Here is a 23944-nt window from a genome sequence, read left to right as displayed (position 1 = left end):
CGCATCCCAATGCGAAACGACCACTTTGCGGACACGTGTGATAAACATGCTCGAGTATTATCGGCTAATACTCGATCGGATATTATAAATCGTCCGATCGTAATATCCGATTAGAATTTCGGATTTCGGCATTCCGAGTGAAAAATATTTAAAAAATAGGTATGGACCGCTCAGGGTTTATCTTGACTCGAAATGAAATTACGAAGTCAACGGTGCAATCGGAATTCGATTCCGAGTTACGGAACTCAAAAACCACTTTTTGAGCCGTACCGGGTGGATTTCGGCCCCGACAATGGTCCAGGACCGACTGTCTCCAAAAATTACCAAAATTTACCATAAAATAGGAAATAAATTTACAAGACTAAAACTCAACTAGAGTTTCGTCTAATTCTTTACCGAAAATTCCCAGAAATTCATTTTCGAATGTATAATTAATAAAAATATTAATAAAATCTTGTAATTCCAAATCGTAAAATTCGCGGTGTTACAATTATCGGTTGTTATCATATTTTTTGAAATTAGGATAACATTCTTATGAGTAACAATGGAAAACACACGAAAAATACAATAGAAAACACCAAAGGAATTAAATGTCATTCATCATCGCTCCATTACATGCGGACAATGATCCTCTGTCCCAATATGAATTAATGTTATTATAATATTTCTTTTTAACTAAGTTAAATTTTTTAATTGGTTGGGGATAACAAATATGATGGAAATGGGGACGGGTGAGCTAACATAGTACCCGTGATAGCATTTACCACCAACTTGGCTAAGTGTCCCACCATTTGCATAATGACGACCTAATTTAGTGTGTTGGACCATGTGCCTTTCTCTCCACATTTCGCATGGCATTTATGTTTTTTTTTTCATTATTTTTAATTTTATATCATATTAATATCAATAATAAATAATATAAATAATAATGACAATATTCAAAATAGTTAATATATTTATTAATAATTAATTATATATTTACTAAAATATAAGTAATGTATAATTGTGATATTTTTATTAATGCTAAAATAAATGATGATTTATAAATAATAGATTAATGTCTCTATCACACTTAATAATTAATCTCTTAAAAAATAATATAAGAAATACAAACGAAATATCATGATATTGCTTATTTTCCTTGAATCGTTGTGATATGTCAATTCTATTCATTAAAACTTAATTTTCAATAAAATAATATTTAACAGTTTTTTGATATGACAACTGATTATTATTCATAAAAACAAATAATAACTAAAACATCACAAACAAATAACCAATAGATACAATCAATATTTTTCTTTAATGGAAAATATTAATGAATATAAAAAATAAAATAGATTTATTAACATAAAAAGTAATAACATATTAATTATGAAGGAAATTTATGAGTGTTCATATCTTTTCATCGATTAATCATTTGAATATTCATAATAGAGTAATGTTATATATTTTTACTAGTCCACATAACTGCAAGAAAATAACATAATCATTTATAAATAAATCTTTAATAAATAAAATATTATTTTGTGACATATGTTATTTTTTCTGGGTAAAAAAATATGTTATTTTCCTTCACAATATGTTGCTGGTGTAGCTGTGTTCCTTAAAACAAATAAAAACACCCAACAAATCAAAAAGCTTTTACCACAAACCATATAATTCTTGAATCATTGTGTACTACGACATATAGAAATAGATAGAAGTAAGTTAAATTATTGTCACACATGAAATAAAGTTTTTTTGTTTCATGAATAAATAACTAAAATCAATAATCAAACAAATTTAGTATATAAGAATTTATGTAATTAGTCCGGGTCACATCTTAGTATGGACCAACACAGTTTTAACATCTTTTATATTTAATAGTTGTAATGCGCTTATGACTTATGAGAACTAGTCTTTCAACCAACTAACAATAGGATACAATGTCAATGATAAAATAAAAAAATTAAAGGATCAAACAAAAACACATGTCTTGATTACTTAATACATTTCCAATTAGGTCAACCCATTTTAAATTCTACCAACTTTTTAAAAATCTTAAACTAATATTGTAATCAATAAGATAAAAAGTTATTAATTTTTTTAAATGAAAATTAGGTGTAATAATAAATTTTCCAAATAAAAGTCCAAGAGTGTTACTAGTTGTTATTAGATTTTTTAAAATTAGGATAAATCAATTGAAAACACATTTAAAAATATGAGAGAAAACACTAAGGAGATTAAACGACATTCTTGATGTCATGATGATGTCATTTTGACATCAACATTGCCCTACTTACATCGCCTTAACATCACTCTCTTCCATGTGCAACAAACGTTTGCATATGATGTCACATAGACATCAATCCGAACAAGCTATTCATGACCATGTGTCACGCCACCATTGCTCCATTATTACATGAACCAACATAGCACCCGTGATAGTACTCACCACCGCTTCAGCTTTGTGTCCCAACATTTTGAAAGTCGACCTATTGAAGTGTGTCGGACCACGTGTGTTTCTCTTAACATTCACCATGCCATTTTATTTTTTGTTCATTTTATTTAATTTTCTATCATATTAATAATAGTAATAATAAATGATAAATAATAATAATAACAATTATGTTCAAAAATAATTATTTATATATTTAATAAAAATATAAATAATGTGTTATTGTGATATTTTTATTAAAAATAAAAAATTAACAATAAAAGATGATTTATAAATAATAAGTTAATATGTCTATCATATATAAGAAAGACATATGAAATATCGTTATATTGATTCTCTTCCTTAAAATTGTTATGACATGTCACATGTCACTTATATTCGTTGAAACTTAATTATCAATAAAATAATAATTAACAATCTTTTGATATGACAAATAATTATTCATAATAATAAATAATAAATAAAACATTCCAAATAAATAATTAGAAAGAGAAATAATTACGATGAATATTTTTCTTTAGTGGAAAATATTAATGAATGCAAAAAAATAAAATAGATAATACTTTTTAACATAAAAAGTAATAACATATTAATTATGAAGGAAGATTCATGAGTTTTCATATCTTTTCATCAATTCATTATTTTAACATTCACAATATGTTGCTTGTATTCCTTAAAACAAATAAAAACACCCAACAAATCAAAAAGTTTTTTTTACCTTAAGCTACTTAATTCTTGAATCATTGTGTACTATTGCATATAGAGATACATAAAGTATGATAAATTATTATCACACATAAAATAAAAATTTACATTTTTTGCTTTATGAATAAATAACTAAAAGTAATAATCAAATAAAATTAGGATATAAAAATTTATATAATTAGTTAGGGTAACATCTTAGTATGAGACAAGAGAGTTTTAACATTTTTCGTATAGAATAATTGTAGTACACTTATGAGAGCTCTCTCAACCAAACAACGATAACATACAATGTCAACAACAAAATAGTTTTCAATTAGATCAACACAATGTAAATTTTATCAACTTTTTAAAAATCTAAAACTAATATTTTTATCAAACTAGTTATGAGTAGGGATGAAAATGATTGTGGATAGATCTGAATAGTACACTACTTAGACTCGCCATGTTCATTCATTTTTTGGACCATGATCAATGTGGACAAATGTTAGGTTTGTTACTCATAGAAACCTAGAAATTCAAAAAATATTAAAAAGTAATTGCGGCGGACTTATGCAATTGTATGCATGTCTCCTATAATCTTATATATTATTTGAGTCAAACCAAAAGGAAAACAATATTAAAAAGACTACAAAATATAATTTATCAAACAAACATAAAAAATAAAGTAATTACTTCAATATTAAGATGAAAAAATTATTTAGTAAGAAGTGTTTAAACAATATAACATTACATCATAATTACGGATTAAGAATATAATATCAATGTTTAAAAATAAACATCAAAATTATGACAAAAAAATTATTTAGCATGAAAAAGTTAATCGATGTAACACTACATCATAATTATGGATTAACATCCAAACATCATTTCTCAATAACATATCATCACAATTATGACTAACATAATATAATAGTACGAGTCCAAATATATTGAGTGCGGATACTTCATCACATAGATTTATTCAGTAGCGAGTTTCAAAATCTCTTATTCGAATTTTCTACGAACCTAAAAGTCTAACTCAATCCATTGTGAGTATTATCCATGAGTCCTAATACTCATTATTATCCCCAATTACAAACCCATGCCATACAAAACATAATTAGATTTTTCAATTTATTTTTATTTAACTATTCAAATAAGTTGTTTTTACAATATTTTTCATAATTTAAGTTTCCTTAATACTTTCTTTACTAATAATTAATTTACAAGCTGTTAGTCTAGTGATGTAAAGTCTTAATAAATCTGTTAGTCTAATGATATAAAGTCCTAATAAATCTTAGAATGATCAAAAAGTAAGAGTTTGATTCGTTAGAGTAACACTTGATAAGAAACAGTCACCCAAAAGTGATTAGTTCTTACCAAAGGGTGAGAAACACTATTGATAGCACCAAAAATATATATAAAAAATCTACAACTCTATTTATTTTAGAAGAAAATATATAATTACTCTTATAACTTTACTGTTAATATAACTTCACAATATAGTTAGATATATGTCAAAATGAATATCCCCGAAAAAATGTACATCTTGATTTATCCTCACTCAATATCTATCTTCTCTCAATTTACAAGCGGCGCGTGGAACAACCAATTCGGATAACACAAAATAGGTTGTGGTCGAAACATTGCTCCCAAAAAACCCTACACTGTTTTTGCAAAACCCTAACTGGTACCTCTCTATTCCCATCATCCATTCTTCATTGTTGAGCAATAATCACACTTAAACCACTTCCATTATTTCTCAATTTCTCTTCATACATGCTCCTTTATTTCAATCTTTTATTCTTCTTATTATCCTTCAAGTGTTGTTTCCAATGCCTCTGAGTCTTGTATTATTTTGTTTCACATTTCAAATGTAACAAAATTCAGTTTCATTACTGCATATTTCAGTTATGGCAACACTGCTGAATTCTATGTCTCCAGCTACAAGTTTATCAGCAAAAACAAAACAAAAGGGGCATCTTAGTTTACTTAACCAGGTTCCAAAGTTTCATGCTTTTTCCCTCAACAAAGGGTTTCCTAGAATTCTGGCATCGACCCAGAATGCAATTTCATCTAAAGATTCTGTTTTTACTCTTCCCAATTGGAGGGCTGTTAATGGAAATAATGAGAGAAAAAGTAAGGAGATGAGACTTAATGAAGCTTTTCACTATTTGGAGTATATGGTTGGTAAGGGCCATAAACCTCATGTGACTCAAGCAACTCAGCTTTTGTATGATCTTTGCAATTCAAAAAAAAGTAGGAAAGCTGTTAGAGTTATGGAATTGATGGTAGGTTCTGGTGTTATGCCTGATGCAGCTTGTTATACATCTTTGGTTAATCATTTGTGTAAGAGAGGAAATGTTGGATATGGTATGCAATTGGTTGAAATGATGGAGGAAAAGGGTTTTCCAACCACTACTTTCACATATAACAGTCTACTTAAAGGACTGTGTATGCATGGAAATTTGAACCAGAGCTTGCAGCTTTTGGATCGGTTTACGAAGAAGGGGCTGGTCCCTAATGCATTCACATACTCTTTTCTGCTTGAAGCTGCTTATAAGGAAAGGGGAGTGGATGAAGCCATGGCACTTCTGGATGATATCATTGCCAACGGTGGGGTGCCTAATTTAGTCAGTTACAATGTTTTGTTAACTGGTTTATGCAAGGAAGATAGAACTGATGAAGCTATTAAGCTTTTTAGGGAAATGCCGGCTAAGGGGTTTGATCCGAATGTTGTGAGTTATAACATTATACTGAGGAATTTGTGCTACGAAGGGCGATGGGATGAAGCAAATGAGCTTTTAGCGGAGATTTATGAAATGAACCAGTCTCCCTCATCTGTTACATATAACATATTAATTACTTGTCTATCGCTCCATGGAAGAACCGAAGATGCTCTCGAGGTTTTAGATGAAATGACAAAGAGTGGATTTAAGGCAACTGCTACAAGCTATAATCCAATTATTGCTCGTGGCTGCAAGGAAGGGAAAGTAGATTTTGTAATTCAGTGTCTAGACCAAATGATTTCTCGACATTGTAATCCTAATGAAGGAACATACAACGCTATTGCTGTGTTATGCGAGGAAGGGAAAGTGCAAGAGGCGTTCATTATAGTCCAGAGGTTGGGTAATAAACAGAACTCAAGTACTATGCATGAATTTTACAAAGTTGTGATTACAAGTCTGTGCAGGAAAGGTAACACACATCCAGCATTTCAGCTATTATATGAAATGACAAAGGCAGGATTTACTCCAGATTCCTTTACTTATTCAGCTTTGATAAGAGGAATTTGTCGGGAGGGAATGTTAGATGGGGCTGTTGAGGTTTTCAGGGTATTGGAAGAAAATGATTACAAGCCTGATATCGATAACTATAATGCACTTATACTTGGATTTTGCAAATATGGAAGTACACAGTCTGCAATGGAGATAGTTCTTAAAATGATTGATAAAGGATGCATGCCTAATGAGATAACATACACCATCCTTGTTGAAGGACTTGCTTCCGAGGACGAAATGGATATGGCAGTTGATCTTATGAATGAGTTATACTCAAAAGAGGTTCTGAGCCAAAGTACTGTTGAGAGGCTTTCTTTGCAGTATGATTTCAAGGAACTAACAATGTAGAGATGCATACTTTCGTAGTATATAGCAGCACATGATAAACAAGGTTGGTACTGTTGTTGGATATGAGTCAAGAGAGTTTTTGCTATTATCAGCACGACTTTGTGAGTTATCTAAACGTTGTTAGTTTAGTTGGTCGGTTGAACAATTTTTGTGTGAATGCTTTAAATTTTATTGAATTGGATGTCTAGTGATGAGTAATCACAAGCTTCAAGCGGAGAATTTAGTGTTGTATACATAATCTTCTCTGCTGTAAATTGAATCATCTCAGTTTTTAAAACAGCTAGTATCACACCAGATTTTGATTGATTTACTTATAGCACAAACTGGTTTTCTTGTGCAACTACCACTTTCACGACCAAGTGAACATTAGGCTCTTTTGCTCCTTCACTTTAACAACATAAACTAAAAAGAGAATAAAATATCTCGTGGTATAGGAGATAAGTTATCTCATCTAAATACTAAAATCATGACATGTGTCATATTTAAGTATTTTATACAAAAATATTTGTAAAACTAAACAAAATAGTATATATGTCATACTTTTACTTATGATAGGAAATAAGTTATCTTTTAATATGAGGAGATCTTTTATTATCAACTAAAAATGCCTCATGCTGTTCCTTTACATTATGTGTTAGGAATATAGCTATGGGTAGTTTTGTCTTTGCATTAGCTTATTCCTTTCTTCTTTTAGCTGTTCAGTTTCTTTAAATAGAAGTTTGTTACTCTTTGTAAACTAACTTTTCATACAATCAATAACAAAATCCAATCTTCACATCCTGACTTTCATGGAGATTTTACTTCAACAAAATCCAATCTCTGCACCTTCTCCTTCATCCACTGCTCCAATTCTCAATTCAAAATTGGTTCTTAATCTTCCTTTACCATCGACGAAACTCACGGAGCATAATTTTCTTATTTGGAGACGGTCTATTCTTGATGTTCTACGTTCAAATTGTGCTGAAAGATTCATCACTGATGATTAAATTCCTCTTCAATTTCTTACTGAAACTGACCGTGTTCAAGGTCGTGAGAATCCTGTATTTCTCACTTGGGAGGAACAACATCAGATGCTTCTTTCTTGGATTTTGAATTCACTCCGCTGAATTGCAACCACACGTGGTAGGTTGTTGCACATCAAGACAGTTGTGACTTGAACTCGTTGACTATTGTCAAGCTTGAACGAAGGCAAGAGCTTGCCAATTGCGTTCTCAGTTGAAGTCTATTACCAAAGGATCAAGTACAATTTCATAATATTTCACTAGAATTAAAGGTTAAGTTGATGCTCTAGTTTCGATTGGATCTCCAATTTTCACATGTTGAACATTTGATTTTGTTTTGAATGGTTTATCTGAAGATTTCCAAACTGGTATTACCGCTATTGAAAGTCAAAATGATCTGCCTACTATCAATGCACTTCAATTATTCCTTCTCACCTTTGAAGCAAGATTGGATCGTAACAAAAATCAATCCATTTCAGATGTTCTTTCTGTTAACATTGCTGCTACTTCTTTCTGTTAACATTGCTGCTACTTCTACTTTCAATTCGTCTAAAACTATCTCATCTCGTAAGCCTGTTGCTCATCTTACCTTTCTCTGCTTTCACACCACGAGCAAATGATTTTAGGACTTTTCCTCGTGGATTTGGTGGTTCAACTAATTTTCGTGGAGGCTTTTGTGAAGGATATCGTGGTGGATCTAGTGGTTTTCGTGGGTCACATGGATCTGGTGACAGATTTCCTGCCAAAAGTGGTTATTTCTGCATCTTTTGTAATAGATTTGGGCATGATGTGTCATTTTGCTATTATGTCCCTTCTAATTTTGGTGCACCTTACTCTTTAGGCCATGATTCTTACTTTCCTGGTGGTTATCATATACCTTTTAACACATTCATGCCACATCAACATTATAAGCATTCACCTGTTATGCCTCTTTAAATGGATCCTCATTTTCCATATAATCCACATTCTCCTAATGTTTTGGCTCAATCTCAATCAACTCCCTCAGGTTTTCCTTTTGGCACCAATACAGCTCATCAACAATCTGCTCATCCTCGTGCTATGACTGCTATTTCTGTTGATGCATCAACTCCAAGGCCTTCCAACACATTGTGGTATCCAGATTCAGGAGCAACACATCATCTAACTGCAGATGCAACTCTTGTTCATGAACCTACTGAGAAATTCTCCACTGATCAAATATACATGGGTAATGTAGCTGGTATTTGTATTAAAGCATCTGGTTCTTCTAAATTTTACTCTTCCACTAATCCTCAAGTTGTTTTTACACTTAATAATCTTTTGTTTGTCCCTTTCATAACAAAAAATCTTCTAAGTGTCTCTCAATTTTCTGAAGACAATCTATGTTACTTTGAATTCTATGTTAATCATTGCCTTGTGAAATGTCAGGGTTCTAATCAAGTATCGCTTAAAGGATTCCTCACTCCTGAAGGACTTAATGCATTCACTGATCTTCAACCTTTGCACTTTGTCAAATCAAATGTTGTTCGCATTTCATCTTATTTTACTTGTAATAGCAATACCACTGTGTTGCAGAAGTCCAATAACAATATTTCTAGGTCTATAGTTGTTCCTAGTAGTTATTCTTCATATGTTCTATGGCATTGTCGTCTTGGACATGCTCATGAGGAGGTTATTAGTCATGTTCTAAATACTTATAATGTTTCTCATATGAATAAAACAGTATTAGACTTTTGTATTGCTTGTTATCTTGGTAAATATTGCATAGAAAAGAAGAGGAAAGAAAAATGATTATTTTCTACCTTTGGTTTCAACATTAAATAGGAAGGAACAAAAAAAAATGTGTGGATCCCACAAAAAACTTTTCCTCTTTGGGAAGAAAATGAAGGAAAACTATCAAAAATTTCTAATTTGCCCTTACATCATGAAGTGAAAGAACAATAATCTAGATGAAAATAGATATAATGTAGTAAATTTATTTGTTTATATTCATTTTTATATGAAATTACTTAACTTAATTTTATTTTATTTTGTTGATTTTGAGCTCACAAGTAAATATTAATTATGTATGCTATAAGATTAAGTGGGAAAAAAAGAAAAATCATTACTTAAAATTTTCAAGAAAGTAACAAATATTAAATAAATTAGAAAGACAAAACATAAATATGTGGAAGTTAGATGATTAGAAATATAAAAGTGATTATCAAATATGAGTTATATTTTCTTTTAGATACATTAGTGAGAAGAATATGTATCTATGATGTTAATGATTTTCTTTAAATTTTATAAACAAATATTGTTATATTAAACTTAGTTTATAGAATAAATTACATTGACACCCCTTGAGTTTTAGCAAAATTATACAAATCACCCTTCACTTTTATACATCTACTTAAATATCCCTAAATTTTATACTTTCATTACACTGACCATTCCTACACGAAAAATAAGTGTAATCTTTTAAACAAAAAAAATATAAGAAATGTAATTTAGTTAAACAAAACATAGTATATTGTGGAGACAAATCCAGATAATATGAGTTAATACCTCATTATTATTTTTGGTTCGTTATGATATAGTATAAGAGCGATTTAAATAATATCTCTTTAAAATTATTGATGCATTTTATAACAAAAAATAATAAAGATAAATTGACTTGTATATTATTTGGACTTGTCTACAAATATACCATGTTTTGTTTAACTTAATTGCATTTATCATATTTTTTGTTTAAAAGATTATACGTATTTTTCATGTAGGGTCAATGTAATGAAATTATAATAAATGGAGAGATTTGTGTACGTGTAGAAAAGTGAGGAATGATTTATGTAATTTCACTAAAACTCAAGAGGTATAAGTGTAATTTACTCTAGTTTATATGATAGTTAAAAAATATTAATTAATATTATTAAAATTAATTATTTAGTTATGTAATTTAAAATTTAAAAATCAAATATACTACATAAATATAAATACACTTATGTCATTTTTAATACACTATGTATAAATATATTTTTCTTTCTTCTCACTTTTCTTATAATTTTAATCATACCAAACAATAAAACTATTATCTCATTTTCTACGACTTTTCTTTCCTTTAACTTTATTCCCAAACCAAACATAACTTTACTCTTTTTCTGCAAGTGCTTTTGAAATGTTATAATTACTGAGGTAAAGTACTGCCATTGTATTCACGACAACCATTACATGCAGTTCTTTTAGGTGTTGGTGTTATTCTCCTGCACTTCAATATCCTATGTAAATCAATATTGTATCCGTATTAGATAATATTTGATATCAATATTTTATAATATTTACTATTATATTGATGAGATATTATAATTATTTTTTAAAATAAATAAATTATAAATCTAATATTAATGTATTGCAAATGTATTGCATCCGGTGTTTTTCTTAAAGAATATGGGTCCAATACATATGGAATATGTATCTTATCCCGTACTCACATAATTATGAGTGCTTTATAGGTTCTCATGTTAGAGTAGTGACTAACCTGTTATATTCCTATTGATAATTAATTATTACACGCATTATTTAAATTAAACATATCTAAGTTTAGTACCTATCCATATGTCATATTCAAAAAGATTAGTTTTTACCCATGAGAAAAGATGATATCATTGATTAACCCAAAATAAAACAATTTATTGTAAAAACAAAATCAATATTTGATGTGTCAAATTATACAAACCGTGTAAAAATGTACGTCTATAAAAAAACTGTTTCATAAGTTTGTTATTCATCTGAAATCTTGAATGCCGATGGTAGACATATCTGAGAATCTCGGTTTGCAAATTTCATCCCACAAATCATGTTGCTACTAAACATTGGACAATAATATATGACCTTCAAAAATAATGAACATTTTACTAATTGTATGGAATTTCATCCCAAAAATAATTGTAGGATAAATTTAGAAAGCAGTGTATGTGATTCGAGAAACACATCATATTCCTAGACAAAACTCCACTTTCACAAAAAAAGAAGATCGAGTCAGCGTAAAGTTGAGGGTCCTTCATTACTAGTGGAGTTTACAAATCAGGCAGGGCCGATCCCTTTGGTTTAAGCAAAAGCGTGTTTGGGACTCCACTATTCTTTTAGCTAAAATACTTTTAGTAGTTTAAAAGAAGTTACAAACGAAAATTATATCTACAACTTTCAATGATCTCACCCCCCGTAAAGTCGTCTTTCTCGGAAAAAAGAATTAACATTTTAAAAACTTTGGTTTAAGGATTAATGGACAATATGTGAAACACTTCAACAGTAAGAAAACAGATAAAAATCATATTTAAATTAACTGATGACGAATTATTTAGGCACACTATCTGAAAGTGGTGTTGAAATCCAATTTTACAGTTTGAGAAAAACTGAATTGGATCAAGTAGATTTCCGTCTTAAGTTTTTTTTAGAGAGGAATGACGAAAGGCTAAGATTATCAAACAGAATATCTAGCACACGCAATGTCGTACAATCAAGAATTAAACACGCTAACATACATGGTATAGCGCAAAAAATGTTATTAATAATACTTCATTAAGATATTAATATCTAGCAAAACATACATGTTCAAAACCACAAAAGAAATTAAGTCAAACCTTAATAAATACTTAAAACTCTTAGTTCAACACTAATAAACATCAACTAGAGAAGCCTACACTCCATATAGGAACTCGAACCTTGGACCATAATTGCCAAATTGTTCTGAACCTGGTGAAAAAACAAAAGGGTAAGCTCCTCTTGGTTGTGAGAGTGTACCTACTTGGATCTCTGTCTCATCTTTCTGCGCTTTCTCTTCAACCTCCTCATACGCTTCTTCTTCCACTGATATACAACAGCATATGTTAGAGAGATACAAAAAAGAAAAAAAAAGAGTAATATTTAAGTTAAATTATATTTAGTGCAAGGCATTATATGAAACATGTTGAGATTACAGGTGGATTCAATGGTTAAGGTCTTTGCCCATGCAACTAGTCAACTACACATTAAAAGCTGAAATTAACTATAACAGAAAGTAACAGAAGCTACTAACTAGTATATGTTGGAGCACAAATGGACACAGGACACAACAAACAAACACATCTACAAATAATCTGACAACATTTATCTTTCATAACATCCACACTAAATACAAAATTCCAAACATTCAAGACAGATTTTTTACACGATTATATTTCCAAACAAGAATGGAGATGTGTAAATGAAAGCCTTGGGATCAGACTGACGTGCAAATCAAAAATTAAATCAACAGAGCTACTGCTTCTGCTCAAAATTTTAGCATCATTTCCCAAAAATTCACAGATTACACAATAAAAAATTAAGATATAAAACTGACAAGAGCTAGCATAGAATATAAGCTCCAAATAAAATAGTATGAGAGAAAAGCAGCCCCGATAAGCCACATATCAAAGCACATCAAATGAAAGACAACAACAATTTACAAAAGGGAACAAGAATTATAATTATAGACAAGAAATCTTGGGATCAGACTGACGTGCAAATACAATAAATTCAGCAGAGCTTCAACCTATGTCGAGGATTATATAGCATCATTTCCCAAAATTTCACAGTTTACACAAGGAAGAAACATTTCAAAATTAATTTGAAAACTGCGAAGAAATAGCAAACATAGAAAATGTTATCACTCTACAGCGCAGATCATATTTCACTTCAATATTATAAAACATTTCAGGTAAACAAAACATAAGGGAATCAGAAGAGTAAAATACAGAAGTAATCATGTTATTTCTGAATGTGATATGTTTGGACAAAACATTTATGGTTATTTCTAATATTTTTCAAAGAAAAAAACTACTTCTCAATAAACGGATTCATTTTCATGCGAAAAAAATGATAAACTAAAGAAATTGCACGGAAAAGCATAAGCAGCTGATGAACAATACGAATTTGATTGCAGATTCCAATCATTCATAAAGCTCGAACAATAACAATAACATCTAACATAAATAAAAACATTTTTTAATACAAAAAGAAAATCATTTATAAGTTAAACAACATCAAATTATTTCTAAAACATCAAATGGAAAACTACAACAACAACTATCTTCCAAAACCATAAAGAATAAATACATAAACAATGTATATCTGAGAATTCGAACAAAATCATCAAAATCCGAGTTTAATCTGATGCTTGGAGAAAAATAAAACGATGCAGCATAAATTAAGCAAATGCGAGAATAAGGAAAATGAAACGAAGAAAGATAGAATAAACACCTTAGCTCTCATGTTCGATGAGGAACGATTTTGTTATCGCTAGGGTTAGCGGCTTCTGCAAATGATGAGAATGGTTGAAATGAAAATCCAGGTTTCTAATTTATAGTGCCGTGTTTCATGAAATGCGGACCCTAATTCTGATGGATCGGTCGGGTTATAAGTAAAGCCCTTTTTTAGTTGCACAAATAATGAGAAAATATTCGCAAAAAGGCTGGTTGGTAAAAATATATAGTCCATGAAAATTATTGGACCAAATTGGGCAGGCCCTAATTCATATTAAAACTGCCCAAGAGTATAAAGTTTATGGGAAGTAGGAGTGTTCCCCGTCCTTTTTAATCGGTTTTTAGGCAAAAATGATTCAATTCAAACACGTAATTAACATACAGTCTGTACCGGTTTGATCTGTTTATATTAAGATGTTCGATCCAATCCGATCTAAATATAATATGTGGTTTCGGTTTGGTTTGCATCGATTTTTTTATTTTATAAAATAATGAAATTGCACTTACATTCAAAACTTATAAAAATAGTGTTCAACAACAACAATAATAAAAGTAAAAAATAGTAACAACAACAACAAGATATCAATAATAACAAGGTAATAAAATTACAAGATATCAATAACAATAATATGAGCTTTTGCAACGTTATCGTAACAGTTATGGTGTTCCACCGATGATTAATAACAATAATACTTTCACAAAAATAAAATTGATAATAAAACACCTAATCAGAATAACACTTAAATCCTCTTTATTTGGTTGTGGAATTGGTTTAAGTTTTAAAAAAAGTGTATCAAAAAACATAGCAACATGTATACAAGTATGTGTTATAGAATATAACAAATAAAATATAGATACAATTTTGGAAATCTAACTTAAGAATAAGTTTGGAAGACACGATCCCAATGCATTCGGTTTTTGTGGTTTCGGTCTATTTTGGATCGGTTTTTGTGGTTTCGGTCTATTTTGGATCGGTTTTCGGATTTGTTGTTGGACTGGTCTGGATTTGAACACTCCTAATGGGAAGTACTTATGCGGTTGATTTAAATCATACTAGTAGAGGATTCGCGCACTTGCACGGGTGAAGTGTTTTGTTGTTGCTATGAATTTAAAGAATTGAATTTCAAGGTTGTGTAATAAAAGGGAAAGAAGTGTTTTATATGTTAAATATCATAGAGTGTAACGTTTGAGGTTGTTAGTTTGTATTGAAGCTCATAAATTTGAAATAGAAGAGTCGTTAGATTTAGGGAAATAATAATGTAGTATATGAATATTGAAGTAGAAGTAGAATAGATGTTACAGGTTTTGGAACACTTCCTTATGAACAACATTTGTCGTTGATATTAGAGTTTTACCATTATTATCATGTATTAATATCTTCAATCTTTTTTTACTTTGTACTCTTGAAATTGCCACATATTATTGATCGTGACTGAAGACTGGTCTAGGCAGGTATAATACAACATTTTGCAATGATTGACCTTGTGATTTGTCTATTGTCATGACATATGAAACAATCATAGAAAATTGTCTCCTTATCATCATGAAAGGCCATGGAGATTGTGATGCAGACATTGACATTCGAGGAATATATATGACATTTCCAATGTTTTTCCAGACATAATTTTTGCTTCGACCACATGATTTGCCAATTTAGTAATAATCAATCTTGTACCATTACATAATCCTTCCGCTTGGTCTAAATTTCTCAACAACATTATTGACATGCCAACTTTTAACTTTATTTTATGATTCGGGAGATCAGAAGTTGTAAGTGAATTAGAAACTCAGGAGTTAATATGTTGAATACTTCACTGTCATTAGCATTTGTCATGTCAATATAATCTGAGTTGAGGTATTCCTTATCTAATGTTACATAAGTACATATATTAGTATGAATTACGAAGATAGTTGCATGAAGATAATATGCGATTGAATAAATTAAATTATTTGCACCTGGAATAACAGTTAGAATAAATTCGTTAATTTGATCCACAATTTCAATTGTTGATGTCAGTATTGTCATTGATTGCAAAAACTCTTCACTTTTGTAGTGATATTGTAGATTTGGATAAGTGGTTTGAACTATGACATCAATTGAGTTATCAAAATTTAGAATCAAAAGTTCATCTGGAATATCTATTTCAGCACAACCATCATTAGGCTCAGATAGGGATGACAATGAAAACCGAACTCGTGGGTACCCGTCCGAACCTGACCCGAATTTAATGGGGTAAACCTGTTATAATTGGGTTCGGGTTTTACCCGATGTTAATTTTCGGGTTTGGGTTCAGGTTTGGTATGTGTGATACCAACCCGGACCCGCCCCGAACCCGTCACCGATTAAATCAAGATTCTCCAACCTTGTGTACACACAAATGTTGTTGTTCCAATTAGAGATCTGAGAGAGAGAATAGAGTTAAAGATCTGAGAGAGAGAATAGAGTGAGGAAGAGAGGGAAGAAGCCAAAAGTGACGGTGAATGTGGATGAGTGTTACAGATTGTAAATATGACCTGGTTTTATATGTGAATAATATTTACACAATAATTTTACAAGTTCAACAAAGGTTTAACAGAGAGCCAGACTAGTTTCAATAAAGTAATAGACCAATATTGAATTTTAAAAATGAGACATGCAGAAAGCTAAACTCAAAGTTTGAAATTGGTTACTTGTAGATTTCAAGTTGCGGCTACAGTTTGTAGATATATTTTTTTTCGGGTTACCCGTCGGGTTTGGGTTACCCGAAACTCGACGGGTTCGGGGATGATAGTGTTAATTTCAACCCCGCAGAGTTTGGGTTCGGGTTCGGGTTTTGGATTTCGGGTTCGGGGTTGGGTAAGCACAAACCCGACTTCGATCCGCCCCGTTGCCATTCCTAGGCTCAGAAAATTTCTCATCCCCCACCTTTAATATCCAATCTGAGAATTCTGTGATTTCCCTTGCATTTGAATTATTTTGTAAACACATGTTTTTTGTGAGAGTTAAAATTGTAAAATGGTGCCAAAGATATGATGCATTGATTGTTGCATGTACAATATCTGGACGGCCTCCTTTTGGAATCACTGATAATATTTGTCGGAAATCCCCTCCAAAAACTACAACTTTACCTCCAAAAACAATTGAATCATTCCCTGTAGTACCCATTATATCTATGAGACTTTTATCCAGTGCCTCAAAGCAATATTTATGTGTCATTGGAGCTTCATCTCATATAATTAACTTTGTTTGTTTCAATAGTTCCACTAGTTCAGACCCCTGGTGAATGTTGCAAACAGTGTTATCAAGAGTTGGTACAGGTATCTTGAATTTCGAGTGTGTTGTTCTACCTCGTGCTAACAACAAAGAAGTTATACCACTGGAGCTAGAGTTAATATTATATGTTTCTGAGACCTCAATGCATATGTAAATGTTCACCATATATGAGTCTTTCCAGTTCCCCCATAACCATATAAGAAGTACATGCATCCTTTATTGTGGTTAATTGCTTCCATAATTGTGTTAAAGATATTTCTTTGCTCATTGGTATTAGTTTATATATAAATTTAGAATTAGATCTTATTTTTATTTTTAAGGTTATAAATATTATTTGGTCCTACATAAAAAATGTGAGTATGTTATATTACCTGTAAGAGAATTGAAAAGAAGATTGAAGTTATGCTTTAAGTCCACTATGTCAAAGTCAAGTTCATCATGTATTAGTTTGTTGCTTAATCGACTTGTTATATATCCATTTGGGTATGGCATTGATGAATAGTCTCTCAAACTTTTTCGGTTGGCTTGAAGTAATTTTTCAATCTCCAATAATATTAAATTTTGTAGTTCTTCATCCGCAAGTACCAATGTTGTCAATGTTGTCAATATCATTTAAATCATATGTCAAATCAGAAAATCTTTTGTTGTATGCATGAAATATATGTGAAACAATAAAATAGAATTGAGATTATAAATTGCCAATAATTAAATGTTACCTTGATTATTGGACAAATGTCTTTGATTGTAAATGATTTCATCAAACAACCATTGTCATGTTTGGTTTCACACATAATTTGGGTTATTCATATAACTCGATAAGAGCAATGTCATGAATAATTTCCTTAAATAGAAACCTGAACCCCAATCATTTGCTTCTCTCAAAGCTTCTATGCATTCTTTATCATATTCAAGCAAACCCATTGCAAAACATGCTTCTCTGAACGTTGGATGTTGAATGTCTGAAACCGTCCTAATGTCTTTGTAGCTTGTTGGCCCCTTCACAACTGTCAACATCATTCTCAAATAATATAGCTCACCGGTACATGGAGAAACCCAAATTAGTCGACCAATAGTATAACCTGTTTTCCGTGGCCTCCAACAATTATTTCTCCTGACATATACAAACTTTGATACATATTGGGCATAAATTAAATTTCGACCTTATGGTATTCTTTATTTGCTTTCATCCAAGATGTAAACATGGACTCTGATACAGTTGCTCATGAAAGTATATTGTCAATGTCTTCGTGATCGTTAAAATAGACAGGTTTTTCTCCTAGAAGATGGAAGTACAATCTTTCAACAGCCGGTTGTCTTCCATGAATTGGAAATTTAAAAATTCGCCAACACGCTTCAGATGGTGAGACATATCTGCAATCAAGATATTGTTTGATCTCATCAATATTTCCTACATTATGTGCTCCATCATCATGTGATGGTTCAATAACAGTCGTTATCATATCATAACATTTGTTTATATACTTGAATAAGTACTTAATTGAAGTACTTTGGTTACATCATTCCATATTAATATGTGCTTGATATTTCCTTAACAGTTGAGGGTTGTAAGGCACCACATGACGACTGTCTAGAGAAATGTCAGTTTTTATAATTGTGTTTCCATTGTATCTTCTCCTATACACTGGATAATCGTCTTGGTCAACAATTGTGTCCTGTTGGAATTTTTTAGGAAAATACCTAGAGCATTTACCATCTTTCATACATGGGGAATAATTGTTAGATAGACCATGTGGGCCATGAATCATATGTGACTTGACCAAGGAGTACAATTCAGGATCATCCTCTGGATTTGGAATTTCAACTGAGATAATTCTGTCAATATCGTTAGGAGATGGGTACTTATTAGCTGGATGCAAGAAAATAAGCAAATGTGCATGTGGTAGACCCCTTTTTTGGAATTCAATTGTGTATATGTCTAAAACATATAAATAACAAAAATGCTCAGGCATTAATCATATTTATTAGAGTGTGTAATTAAATTTTGAATTAATGGGAAAGTTATGTTTTTATGAACTTACATGCAAGTATTTTGCCGAGGATATGTTTCTTCCTTAAATCTTGTAGCAATTCCTCAAAATTTAGTCTAAACACCCTTGAGGTGATATTTGGACGGTCATGTGGCTTCAAACCCATGGGGTTTAGTAATCTTATAATTTCTGGCCAATTAGAATTGCATGTTATAGTCAAAAACAAATTAGGGAACCCCACAGAACTGTAGATTGTCATTCCATCAAAATATAATTGATCCATATATCTACGACTACCCACAAAAGTTGAAGGTAGTATGACTCTCTTTCCCCTATTTGATCATTGACCTTGGTTATCTCTACCAAGGTCATTCAAGTTGTTGTATTTGGCAACTCTTAGTTTTGATTGGTACCTCTTTATAAAAGACAATCTTTCAGACTATAGTTTTGATTAGTTTTGGTTTGATCCATAGTATAAGTATCCACTAGAAATTGATGAAATAATCTTCTTGATCGCAACAAAGTTTGTGCCTAATTTTTTCTAGATTGTAGTCTAAATGACATCAATTCTATCACAGTTAGACGATTCTTTTTTCTATTGTTAGAATTTGGCCTATGTCTATGTGACACATCATGTCTATAACCATCCTCGCCAAAAGGAAATAATAGGGGACATTGGAAAGCCAAATAGCTTGCATGTAATTCATCAATTCTTTTCAAGTAACCACCTTGTGTCTCCATAATAGTATCTCTTTGTGATGCAATGTCAATATCACCAACAATTAAAGCAGCCACTTCCGAAACAGTAGGTAAGTTATTTACCTTACCATCAGAGTTCCTCTCAATAATCAGCTTTAACTTTAAGTTTTGAACAACATCATCTTTTAATTCGTCCTTTGCCATTCGAAAAGATTTTGCATGAACATTATGTTCATCCAACATTTTTGATAGTTTGAGCACAATTTATGGATCAGTAATGTTGTTTATATGATAAATGGTAAATTTATAAATGTGTAATTAGTAGAAGAAAATAATACAACAATTCAAATTAAGTCATCTAAGATTTTATAGATATGTACCTTATTCCTTCCATCCTATTACGGATTTCATGCTCTGTATCATAAATATAAAGTTGCGCAAACTTTGGAGAATGTCCAGGCATTGGCAACATGCTACCAATCCCATGATATGGTTGTCCTTGTATCCTAATAGTTAGTGGTCCTCTACCGTCATTGACAGGCCTATCAACTTTAGCACTTGCTCATGTGAATGCAAACATCATATTATACAAACGAATGTTTTGCTGATAATTATTACTATCAGATGAATCCATATCAAATAGAAGATGTTGAAGTAGTGGAGGTAGTGATTCCAATAGTGGTATTTGAACTCTACCATCACCACAACAAAGTTCATATTTTGGATTTGGAGTATTCCTTTGTTTATGCTTTCGCTCTTGATACCACATGCATGCTCCACAATGTTGACATTCAATAACAGGATCACCAATATCATAATACCCTATATGAAATATTTAATTTAGAACTTGAATATTTAGATTATAAAATACAAAAAATAAGAAAACATGTATAGTAATATCATAATACTATAAAAAAATACATGCATAGTAAATAACCTTGTGTTTTGGGAGGAGTTGATATTTGTGTTGAATTGTCAAATCCTAGGTCTTCATCTAAAGTACCTTCAAAATCTAATTATTTCAAAGATAAAAATATATTAATTAGGTAGTAAGAGCAAAATCATTATTTTTTATAGATGACCCTTTGTAGATTTAAATTAAAATTTTATATCTTCAACATCAACTTCTAATATGTCTTCATCATCAAGTGAATCAAGTTCTACTTGATTAGTCAAATTGTACTTTAATGAGTTGGGTATTAGGGTGTGTGTGAATTGTGTCATATTGTTATTGACTTCATGTCTTGTAATGTGTTGTGTATGAGTATTTGTTGTTTGGTAGTGAATGCAATTGTTGAGAATGCATGGAAGTAGTATGTTGCATCACTAATCTTGAATAATTTAATACCCTTGTCACATAGGATGTACTTCCTTTTATTACGTGCAATTGATGCAGGACTGTTTGAATTATTTTTGTCCATTTGCAAATAATGCAGAAGACAAATCCTGTTTTAAGAAGATTTATAAGTCATTTGCAAATGATATAAATATGGAGAAACTTTTAAAAGTTTTCCAAATCTGGTTTTAAACTATTTGCAGAATAAATATATAGAAACTTAAATATACAGTAAATGTTTTTTTTAGAAGAACATGTACGCGTTCTATAAAATGTTACAGAATAGATTGATCTTATTGGACAATAAATATGTAGAAACTTAAATATAGAATCAACATATGTTTTTGAACATATTGCAGAATAATTGTAAGTGTAGTCAGTAGCGGATCTTGACCATAATTTTAGAGGGAGCACCATTATGATTTATACATAAATAACATATGAAATCATTAGAATATATATAAATTTTTAATGTAAAAATGAGTTATTCTTTCATGTTTAAATTCCCAAGAAACATGATAAAAATATAATATAACAAATTTATGAAGAAATTTTAAATATTCCTAAGCACAAATAAGTTCATTATCTCTTATAAACATTATATGTATTTTAAACTCAGAAGAATCTAGCATAAAGTTAGTTTTTCAATCCTTTCAAATAGAGAATCAAAATAATGTATGCTTGAGATTGATACAAATATTTTTTTAAGAGAAAAATATATAAAGATAGAAATAACGAAATTAAGAATATCATACATAGCAATGGAATAACCCAACTAAAGTTAATTAATAAAAAATAGTTCACTACCAAAGAATAACAACGTCCATGACTAAAATTTGATGCAAGAAACAAACAAATCATAAGTAATCATGTCATGACTTCATAGGCATATGATAATGTGCCATGAAAAAAGTAATTGAAGAAAACTGATTTATAAAGAGCAAATATGACATTTTTAAGGTGAAAAAATAAATGGGTTTGAGTTGGAGAGTTATCTAAAGCGATATCAGGGGAGGGGAATATGTCATGTGATACTAAAGAGAGTGAAACTTCATAAAGGGTGAGAGTTTTGAAGAGAATATTGAATTTTTTCTTGTCCAATAAGTCGCGTAGAAGTATTATTCTTTGAGAGAAGAATATATGCACTAACAATGTATGAATTTTATACTTTTTCACTTCATCACCTACCATTCATATTCAATCTTTATTAACTCTTTAAAAAAATTAATCTAAATGAATGATGTAGTGAATGTGTATAAATTTGTACATTAATAAGACCTAAATAGTACACTCTTACCCTTAAGTTTTGTTATTAAATTTTAAAATATACTAAAAACAATATCTCTATAATATATTTCTTGAAATATTTGAGGGGCAGGCTGTCCTAGAGAAAATCCGCCCCTGAGTGTGGCATATATATATTTTTTTTTGACAAAGTACCAACACTCACCCACAATATATAGAAATGAAGTAAATAAGATTGATTTAGCATATACATTATTATAAAATGTTCTTCAAATTTAGTAATTTAAACTCTAACATTGTGTTCTTCAAATTTGTTGAAACTTTAGTTAATTATAAAAAATGTTACAAATTAGATTAAAATATAATATGGTAATTTATGCGTAATGATCAAAATATTTTATGGTATAAATATATGAAAGTTGAATATGGTACAAAGTATAAGAAATGACAGAATAAATGTAAATGAAGTATGTAGTATTTTGAGGAAGAATCTATACTCACCCACAATATGATGTAAGTTTCAATGTACAAAGCTGGAGATGATTATCCCAGAAAATATCATTAACTAATGAAAAGAACTCTTATAACGCCCCGAAAAATACTCTTTATTTATTACGCGAAAAAGTGAGTAATTTTTTTTTTGAATTGGTGATATAAAATTGTTTCCTTTTAAAAACCTTTCTTTTCCGGGACATAACTTTAAGTAACATATAACATGCAAATTAAAACCGGTTACCTAACGGTAACTGAAATGATACAACATTTCATGAATATACATCTTCATAGATATAAAAGATCATAAGTACTTAATATATGTATCCAACAAGAAAGGGCGGAAATATTAATCATCGCCAAAAGACACTAAACAAAGACATGAACAAGCTAAAGTCGTCAGTGTTTCAAAAGTCACAAAATGATAAACAACTCCTCAATTCCGCATGCCCCCTCCTGGAACATCGCAGACGGGTAGCTCCAAATCCGAGTAAAGCTGTCTATCTGACGAGCACACGTCCGAAAAGCAAGCAATATAAAAGAAGAGAAATAGAGAGAGTAAGACATCTAATGAATATAATTCATTGACGGCGTGGACTTGCTCACAATATTACACTCAGATATAAAAAGCAGTTCATATATATATAACATATCACATTATAACTCATCAGTTGTTCTCATAAACAATTATCCAATCCACATGAGTAATATAACCAAACTCATCAATTGTTCTCATAAACAATTATCTAATCAACCTATGTAATGTAAACAACACTAATTCCCAAAACAATATCATAAATTCACCATTTATCAATATATAATTCATCGACAAGATATCATGACTATAATTAAATAACACATAAATGGAGATCATAACCCCAAATAATAACATACACATATATTATCTATAACCGACATCATAACCCACCGTTTATCAACATAAA

The 23944-nt window shown here is 30.5% G+C and overlaps 1 protein-coding gene and 2 long non-coding RNA genes across 3 annotated transcripts in view; 1 reads left to right on the top strand and 2 right to left on the bottom strand.

The window, feature by feature from the left end:
• Positions 4664–7040, top strand: LOC109325856 (pentatricopeptide repeat-containing protein At1g79080, chloroplastic-like). The gene is made up of 2 exons (XM_019558452.1): positions 4664–4814; positions 5036–7040. The coding sequence occupies exon 2, from the start codon at positions 5038–5040 to the stop codon at positions 6751–6753; it is 1716 nt and encodes a 571-aa protein (XP_019413997.1). The 5' UTR covers positions 4664–4814; positions 5036–5037; the 3' UTR covers positions 6754–7040.
• On the bottom strand, positions 12261–14138 carry LOC109363372. The gene is made up of 2 exons (XR_002109488.1): positions 13986–14138; positions 12261–12575 (listed from the first exon to the last, which is right to left on the bottom strand). It is a non-coding gene; the product is annotated as an uncharacterized LOC109363372 (long non-coding RNA).
• LOC109325715 overlaps positions 19812–23944 on the bottom strand; it is a 24063-nt gene continuing 19930 nt past the window's right edge. The window contains exons 3-4 of the long non-coding RNA XR_002105180.1: positions 20308–20314; positions 19812–19823 (exon numbers count right to left, since the gene is read on the bottom strand). This is a non-coding gene — a long non-coding RNA (uncharacterized LOC109325715). The remainder of the gene's footprint in view (positions 19824–20307; positions 20315–23944) is intronic.

Source organism: Lupinus angustifolius, chromosome LG13 (genome assembly GCF_001865875.1).
Source record: "Lupinus angustifolius cultivar Tanjil chromosome LG13, LupAngTanjil_v1.0, whole genome shotgun sequence".
NCBI classification, from domain to species: Eukaryota; Viridiplantae; Streptophyta; class Magnoliopsida; order Fabales; family Fabaceae; genus Lupinus; species Lupinus angustifolius.
Note: the sequence above shows the minus strand (reverse complement) of the source record. Positions and strands in the feature narration are given on the sequence as shown.